We start from the raw sequence: 9,690 nt of genomic DNA on the forward strand, positions 1-9,690 counted from the left end.
TAAAATTAATTTTAACAATATAAAAAAATTAGTTACATTTGATTCATGAAATGCATGTTCACGAGACCAGGTAGATATAATAGAAGAATTTAATCATTTATATATTTTTTTTTAAAAAAATATTATTATCATAAAATAAATGACGATTTAAAAATTATTATGAATTCATGAAATGGAATAAATAAGAAATAATTATTTTTAATTTTCACTATACAAATACCTAATTAGATGGAATAACAAGAAAACAAAGAATAACTATTAATCCAATGTTTGGCGATACCTTGGAGTTGGATTTATATTAAATAAAATCTTATATGAAATTATACTAAAATTTATCCAAATCCAAATTCAAGTTCCAAAATTCAGCTTAAATCTACTTCTAAATCTCATTGTATTCCATTTTATTCTCAAATCTATTATTTCCTAGACCAAACATAATTTTAAAATTTTTTAACATATATATATATATATTTATATATTTATAAATCGTGTATGAAAAATTTTAATTTATGCAAATAAATTATTTCATCAAGATGTCAAAAAGCAGCAGCACCAACACTGGAATGGTGACATCTAATAAAGATGTAAAAATGCTGTGAGAGAGAGAGAGAGAGAGAGAGAGAGAGAGCATTTTTACTGCATCAAGCACAAAGGAGATCTAGGAAGCCAGAAGCCAGAGGCCAGAGGCCAGAGGGTCACTGCCCAATTAAGGGGTAAAAATGGCAAGCATTCTTATTGACAAGGAAGTCATGTCTTGGGCCTTATCATAACTAAAAAGTCTTGGGCTTCATCATAACTGAAAATAGGCCGAAGGTACGTGTGCCCTAAAGGCTGGGCCAGGCAGCTGGGCATAGTTTCAAGTAGCTAGGTCATTTAAGGTCCCTGTTGCCTTGTCAATTGGACCATTCCCCATATCCCTAACCTCAGCCTCGCCGACAGTATGTTACGAGTCAAATTAAAGTCCCATGGATGAGCTGAAAACCCTAAAGTTCCAATCATCCCTTCCTGCCAAGACCCTTCCCAATCTCAACTCATGACCATTTGCATACTTCCAAGCTTTCCAAATACATCACTAACCAGCTTTTTTCTTCTCCATTCTTTGTACCCATTCTCACCCATCCTAAAGCAATGAACCCCAGACCCCTAAAATATGCAACGAGGTAAAAAGTATAAATGCAGTGTCCACAAGTTGGTCGAGTAGGTGATTTGAGCCTTCCTGAATTTTAATGAATTTGAGCACATGCAAATGCTTTGGGTGGGAGATTTGGGTGAGATGCCCAAAAAATAAATGAGAGAAGCCACGATAGATGCGCATGGCAGGTGGCTTGTCATATCAAAGATTGTTCGAAAAAAAAAAAAAATTGATATTCTTTCCATGCCAAAATGTTTTATGTTAATGGGGGGTAGGCCATGGGGGTGATGGTCAAGGAGGCATACCTGGTCCTAGTAACAGTAATGTACTCCCCTCTACCAGAAACAAAGTAGCGTGCGTGCATGCCATCTTCCACAAAACTTTAGAATCTGTAATGCCCACAAAAAAGAACGTGGCCCCTCAAATGATACAAGTTAAACATGGAAATGGAAATGTCGACAATGAATCAAAAGCTCAGCTATCCTGTAACATGCTCCATTCTTAACCTGTTTTCACCCATCTTGCCTGCCGACACTAGTTTTATTATACATATCGAAAACCTCACACACACAATCATCAAAAGCAAATTGGATAAGAGAGAGAGAGAATGTGTCATATTAGATAAAACTGAGTAAATGAAGTGCAAATGTACATATAGATGGTATACACATCTCACTTACTGCAAAGTGGGAATTTGAAAACCAGGAAGGAAGCTCTCGCCCTTAGACCACACTCAAATCTTCTGGTTTCCCCAGGTACAATATGAGTTGGACTGAAATGCCAGATCACACTCGAGCAAACGTACAAGAAACAAATATAAAAAAATAAAATAAAATGAAGAAACGAAGAATTTGCCCTATCTATAACAAACAATAACAATTCAAGACTCGGGGAAGGCTACAGTGACCAAATATCCTATGAAGAGGGGAAAAGTGTTCGTGCAGAGAGTGATTGATAAATAGAGACATAATGGAATGGAGTACTTCAATTGGAATTTTAGAAAGTTTTATTAAATTGAATTGATGGGTACCCCCTTCATTGCATTGGTAAGGCAAAAAAGGACTGAATCGCCTCAATTGCAACGCCAACATGAATTTGCCTGCTATAATGCAAATAGGCCAACTTTATGCAGATGCGAATATTCTGCATTTCTTTTTTCCAGCTTCTATACATTATTAACTCATCTGCTCTCCAATTAGATCAAGACCCACAAGAAGGAAGGCCACCCCTTGGAAGAGCAGGAAATAGAAGTGGACTCCTTGTGCTGATAACAGGCTTCTAACAGAAGCTGTAAGGAGGAGGAAAGCTAGCGCAAGCTCCTTCCTATATATCCTGTTGATTTTCTTAACTGGTACAGCAACTGTTTCTCTGTGTTCATTCAATTGATTCAGCTCAGCCAGACCACTCTCAGAAGCTCCTCTGTTAATCAGTGGTTGATTCATTGTCTTTGACTCCCTCTCTGCAGCAGCCAGCAAGTCAGACTCTGATGACCTGCCTGCTTTCTTGGTGACAATCCATTCATAAGAGCTACCCAATTGAAACAATCCAGATATCATTGCAGTGAATTTGGTCACGGACATGGTGTTTTCAAATAGGAGGTAAGGAGCAATGAAAGGGAAGGACTTTGGAGCTGGGAGAATGTTGAGGAATGACATAAAAACGGGCACATAACAGATGACCCAAAGAGGAAGTTCAGCCTCAGGTACAAACATGGTCAAAGGAAGGATCACACAAAATAATGTGAAAGAATAGAAAGGAAGTATAAGTTTCCTCAAGAGAAAGAACAACAGTATCAAGTTTGCTTTCTTCCATATTGATATCTGCAGTATTTCAACATCAAGGTGCCTTTAGAAGCTTCTCACAAAAAAACAAGTATAAATGGATGACAAGTATTGGAGGTACCTTAGATTTTATGATGGCTGGAAGACATAGTCCAAAAAGCTGCATTGGACCAGAATGCCACCGATGTTGCTGCTTCTTGTAAGCTTCATATGACTCAGGAACTTCACATAGGACCTGAAAGTTGTTTCCACGTATAATAGATACTCTGACAAAATATTTCTTAATTTTAATGAAGAAGAGAAAATAAAAATCCTAGTGGTACGCAATTTTTATTTTAATTAGCATAAACATGCAATTTACCATTTGCATTTCAGCGGTTTGATTATGTTCCTATGCGGGAATTGCTCTCATTTCTTCTGAACAATTCCCAAAGTAATCGAAACGCTTTAGAGTGGTATCCAATTCACTATAAATTTTTTTTCATCATTCCTTAATTTGAATTTATATTTAACATGAATTACTCGCTGCATTCTCTTCACAAAGAAAAGAAAAGTATATTTTCTAACTCCTGAATCTGAAAAAGAGCCAGTCCGCTCATCAATATGTGATGAAATTATGCATGTAATTTGAATGGGACGTCAAACAACTCAATATTAGGGCGCCATGGGATATTGGAAAACTCAAATTGGGTACCTTAACGTCATTAAGGAATATGAATTTCCAACCATGAAGATGGGCACGAACAGCTATGTCCATATCCTCTACAGTAGTCCTTTCGAGCCATCCACCAGACTCCTCCAGTGCTTTGATCCTCCAAACACCAGCAGTTCCATTAAAACCAAAGAAATTTAAAAACACCCCATTGACCTGCTGTTCAACTTCGAAATGGAAACACAAGTTAATATTTTGGAGTCGAGTCAACAAATTCTCATCCTTGTTCACAAAAGCCCATCTAGCCTGAACCAAACCCAATTCAGGGTTGTCCTGCAACACAAATGCAAAAGATTAAAACAAAGCAAATAATCGAAGTTTTAATATCAGAAATTTCCAGTATCCGAAATGAGATATCATAAATTTGATCCACCTTGAAATGGGGAACTGTCTGCTTGAGGAAATCTGGGTTTGGTTGGAAATCAGCATCAAAAATTGCAACAAATTCATAGCTCTTCACGTAATCACAATTCATTGCAGACTTGAGATTGCCAGCTTTGTAACCAGTTCTAAGCAAACGATGTCGATATATTATGTTGATACCACGTTGGCTCCACTTAGAGACCTCAACCTTAATCAACGACTGAATGCTCTCATCGTCAGAATCATCAAGAACTTGTATCAATAAGCGGTCTTTAGGCCAATTGATTTGACAAACTGCAGATATAGATTGCTCATATACCTGTATTAAGTCAACATAGAAAACTTCATTAAAAATGGAAGTAATTTACAAAAATCACACTTCGCATAAAAAGTTAGACCAATTCTGTATGCCCCTGTTATGTGATAGAATAATGGGATCTAACTTAACTCATAACAGACAAGAACATGATGACAAAATTCTCCAGAATATTGAACGAGTTCTAAAATTATAGCCAATGTCTTCAATAACCAATTTTCTTTTTCATAATCAGTTATCATATATACACGTATAACGCTGAATTGTTTTCAAACCTCTAAATTATTCCAAATAACCATATATCAAAGCTTTGGTACTCTTATACTTTTTAGAACCTGGCATAGATTTTTTTTTTTCCTTAGAAACAAATTTTTTCACTACATAGACGCCAAACAAGCAACAGAGCCCAAGGATGAAGAAGAAGAAAGGAACTCAAGGAACACATATTATTTAGTATCTTACCTCTCTCTCATTACACATTGGGATTTGAACAAGCACCATGGGGTACTCATAGACTGATCCCTCAGCATCATCCAACTTGAATGGATCCCCATCGATTCTCGGTTTAATCTTCTTGTATTTGATCCATAGGCAACCAATGCAAAGTATCATTCGATCTACAGATTGGATTAGGAAGAGGATAACGCAGAAATTAGAGAGAGCTTGAATTTGGGGTGCAATGTAATCAGTTCGAAATGCCAGCCAAGTGACATAGACCATGTGGAGCAAGCCTTGGAAATCTGCAGAAGTTCTTGGGATGTGCAAATTAGGATTTTGAAAGTAATGCCAACCTTTCAAATAAGCAACCACCTCAAAAGCCAGAATTGTCAAGGAAACGACTAAGAAAAGTCTAATGATCCTGAGCAAATATTTTCCCTTGTCTGTCTTCTCACTCTCCATAGCCACTCCTTGCCTGAAGATCAACCTCTTCTTAATGGCTCCAAGCAATGTCCAGAGAACTGAAGCAAGCCAAGCAACACAACCAGCTGCACGATGAGCTTTGAGAAGCAAGACCCATGTCACTTGCCTGGCATTCTTACCCCGGCTCCTTTCGACTGGCTGGAATGCTGCATCTGGGCCATCAATTTCCACAACAGAGTAATTAGGGTTCTCCATTGTCACTACTACTGGTGTCCCCTTTTGATTTTCCTTTGCCCACCCAAAAGAGAAGTTCAATCTTGGAGTCATTTTCTCTATGACACCTTGGATTCTCACACAAGAAAAATTAGAAAACTACTCACGACCCAAGAGCCAAAAACATCAAAATCTCCCAATATACACAGAAATCTTTACAACCCAGATCTCAAACCCAAGATATGAACAGCGTCCATTTCAGGATCAATCAGCCCAAAAACTAAATCTCCCTTCAAAACCAAAGAGAACCCATTTCACTGCTCTACATTCCACACCAAATGCAGCAAGAAAAAGCCAAGAAAGAGGAGTGTGGGAGATTCTCTGTACTCTCAGAGGTTCTCCGCAAAACACCCCACAGGGGAAAGCACCATTGTGAGGAAAGGTATCTATCTATCTATTTATCTGCAGCTGTAAAACCCTAACCCCATCTAGGTAACAGTCAAAATATCCAAACAAGCACAAAACCCCACTTTTAACTCCCCCAAAACTACCATTTCAGTGATTGAAGGCTGAAGCATGTAAAATCTGTCAAAAAACATGTAATGCAGAAACGACTCCAAGAAAGAAAAATCACACAATGCATAAAAAATATATACGCTCCATAAAGGAATGAACTGCCTGGGCACAACAAGCAGAGAAGAGTTGAGTACTGGCAGAGAATCAAGAGAAGTGGCTCTGGGTTTGACCCAAGCAGTTTTAGATTGAAGAACACGAAGAGCTACACAACATCAGACAGACCAAAAGAACTTATATAATTAATTAATTATTTATTTAATTAATCAATAAAGTAAGAAATAAAAAATAAACATTATAAAATTAAAAGAAACAAAATTTTTAAAAAATGGTGGTGCGAGGAACAGTTACAGATAACGCAAGACACCAACCCCCAAAAGGGTCCTCGATATACTCCCCAAGTCGACCCAACAATGGCGTAAGAAAAGCTCTCCCTTTCAGTTTACTCAGTTGTTACAGTAGTGCTTATAAAAACCAGCTCCCTCTTCTCTTCACAATAATTATAGTAATTATTATAATAATAATAATAATAATAATAATATAATTATTAGTTATGAAGTATTTATTTAATTTCCATTTTTTTCTATAATGTAATAAAGAAAAAAAGAATATTCTCTTGTGCCTTTACTTTGTCTGAGAAGGGGCTTTTATTTGTAACAAAATTAAAAATTAAAAATTAAAAAAAGACAGCTGTTCCGGGGCCCACAAAAATGCCTTGTGGCATAGTGTTGTTGTGGGCCCATAAAAGCTTTAAATAGGTTGTTTTTATGTTCCACGCAGTCTAATCGGAAGTTTAGTGAAAATTTAATATTTCATATATCTTAATTATTTTAAATAAATGGTTAGCATTATTTTCGCTTTATATTTAGTAACATTTTAAATTTTAAAAATAAAAATGGGTTCATTTGCATTTGAATTGCCTCATTTGGGGATAAGACTGTCTTTTCCGCTTGCATTTGGTTTAGCAAAAAGGCCTAGGCCATCCTGTGTCTGTCTTGTAGCCGTTTGTCCTTTTTCCTATTAAAAAAATAGAAAAGGGCCAGCCAAATGCGAAATGACATTATTGCCCTTTACCCATAAAATGCAAAGTGTGCGTGTGTATATATATGATTTAACTTTTTTTGAATTAAAATATTTGTGATGATTGTGGTGTGATTAATGATAGTCAAAAGGAAAGGTAGGAATGAGGGGGGCATAGGTGTAGAGGGCATCTTTTGGGGTTTGAAGAAGCAGCCAGATAAATCTATTTTTTTGTCGCTAAAAATAATCTCATCATCACAAAAGGATAACATAACAACGGCCAAACATCAGTTTGATTATTGAGTTATTTGAATTTACACAATGGCCCACTTGATTTAATTCTATTTGCCAAAAAATTAAAGATAAAAAATAAAATACTCATCTCATGGCAAACATTGTTTTATGTTTTGGACATTAGATTAAGGTTTAAGGGGGCAAAAAAATTTCATTACTAGTTCTTAAAGCTTTTTTAAATTATATTTTCACTCCTCAAAATTCTGTCGTATGATTTAATTCTTAAAGTTTTATATATTTAAGTTAATTAAAAGAATCGTATCATAATAGACATTGGAATTTGAAAGGATCAAGTTATTACAATTATAACTACAATAAGGTGGGTGAAACTGGAGTAAGGTGGCAATAACGAAAAGATTGAGGGTAGGCTAACCAATGTAAGAGATTGATTAGTGAAGATAAGATAAAAAATTTAAGGATTGAATATTAGCTATTATTACAACTTCAAGGAGTTAAGTGCAAAAATGGAATAAGGTAGCAACGAAGGTAAGATTGAGATTAGTCTGATTGATCTAGGAGAATAGATGACTAAATTGACTAATGTAGAAACCTGAACCCGAAAAATAAAAGAAAATAAATATAAAAGGGAGAAATAAAAAAAAAAAAGGAAAAAGATGAAAATTAGTTTGACAAGACCCAAACCATCGACAATTTTTCTAGAACTTGAGAAAACTGTCACTGGTTTCAATCTTTTGGGTGAGTCAACTGTCAAACCGTCAACAGTTTTGTGAGGGCAGGGAAAACTGTCAACGCTTTTATCCTATGCCACTCAACTTTAAATAGATGTGAGCTCTTTTTTTTTTTTTTTTTAAGAAAATCTAATTCTCTCTCTTTTGCTTTGCTAGGGTTTCAGATTTTCTTCAACTTAAAGCTCTTTCGAGTTCTCTCTTGCTCTCGGTTGTCTCTCCCTCCTTAAGGCTAGTTGGTACTTGTATTTCTACCGGTTGGAAAAGTTAGGGTTTCGCCGTTTCCAAACCATTTAGGTGTAATTTTCCAGAAAAAGGTAAAAAGATTAAGTTAAGTCAGGTTTTTATCGAATTTAAACCGATTAAAAGGTGTTATATGTATGTATACCTATAGTTTCAAAGTTATTTTGAAAACCGACCATTCAAAAAAGGGGGGGGGGGCTTTATAAACTTTGAATATATATTATGGTATTTTGAGTAAAATGAACGATGGAAAGCTTGTTTTTATCATACGAACTTCATATACTGTGTTTTCTTGGTTGTTTAAATGGCTATGTTCAAAATACGAAAATTGTGTGGTAGGTGAATAATCGGTATGGTTTATTGTATAATCGAATGTGGATATGGTTGTGAAAATCCTGAATTGTTTGTGAAAATGCTGGAACTATCTCTGTAAAATACTGGAATTTGATATGACGACTAAGGGCCAGATTTTACTTGTCGGTTGGGGGCCAAGTTTTATTTAATGGCTGAAGGCCGGGATTTTTTTAATGGCCGGGGGCCGAGTTTTATTTAACGGCTATGAGCCAACATTTGCGGGATTTTCTCTTAACTTTTTGTTGATACCAAGAACATCCAACTTAAAGTTTTATAGAAAAAGTTATGTCCAAAAAACTGAAAAGTGTCCATGTAGAAAATCGAGATTCGGTCGACCGGATCTTCACTTTAGTCGACTGGAACTCGCAGATTTGAAGCTCCAGTCGATTGGACCTTCACCCTAGTTGACCGAACCTCTCGGGAAAGCATCCCAACTGCCACAAAATTTAAAATAAAATATCCTTTTCTTCTTCCAACGGCCATATAACGGCTAGTTTTGGGTTTGGCCTATAAATACAAGCCAAAAACACTTTGAGAATCTTAGAAAAACTATTGGGGAGCATATTTGCATATTCTTTGATTCCTAAACATTTTTTATACTTCATTTTGAAGATCAAGATCATATTTCTCTTACTCTTTCTTTGTTGAAAATTCTTTTTGGAGAAAATCTTGGGGTTATACAAGTAAGCTTCGACCATATATTAATTTCATATATCTTTTTTTTTATCAGTAAAGGTAAATGTATTAATCAAACTAAATATATACATCATTTGTTGGGCATACCTAGACGAACATAGGGGACATCTACCCCCTCACACTAATTAAGTAGTACAATCAAAAGGACATACCAAATGGCCTTCCTATCAAAGTGCTTGTTACATCAAACCCTATTATTAGCCCCCCATAAGAGATACATACAATCATATGTAAGAGGGGGGGGGGGGGGGGGGGAAGTCACTAATTCCCAAACTGAGTCAAAGCTAGGAATTTGTCATACAAAATTCTATATACATGTGTTAGGATAAATTTGATAATAGCTTCAATCGGTGTATCAACTTTATCAAACTTACTCATGTTTCTAAAGTGCCATAGATAATAAACTATTGTAGCTTGTAACACCCCGACCCCGAGGGGCTTGGGAT

At 35.9% G+C, this 9,690-nt stretch overlaps 1 protein-coding gene across 1 annotated transcript; it reads right to left on the reverse strand.

The window, feature by feature from the left end:
• Window positions 1-1,731: 1,731 nt before the first annotated feature.
• On the reverse strand, window positions 1,732-6,386 carry LOC131151100 (probable xyloglucan glycosyltransferase 5). The gene is made up of 5 exons (XM_058102299.1): window positions 4,767-6,386; window positions 3,999-4,307; window positions 3,608-3,898; window positions 3,035-3,148; window positions 1,732-2,952 (listed from the first exon to the last, which is right to left on the reverse strand). The coding sequence occupies exons 1-5, from the start codon at window positions 5,490-5,492 to the stop codon at window positions 2,308-2,310; spliced, it is 2,085 nt and encodes a 694-aa protein (XP_057958282.1). The 5' UTR covers window positions 5,493-6,386; the 3' UTR covers window positions 1,732-2,307.
• Between the last annotated feature and the right edge of the window lie 3,304 nt (window positions 6,387-9,690).

Source organism: Malania oleifera, chromosome 3, assembly GCF_029873635.1.
Source record: "Malania oleifera isolate guangnan ecotype guangnan chromosome 3, ASM2987363v1, whole genome shotgun sequence".
Taxonomy (NCBI): domain Eukaryota; kingdom Viridiplantae; phylum Streptophyta; class Magnoliopsida; order Santalales; family Ximeniaceae; genus Malania; species Malania oleifera.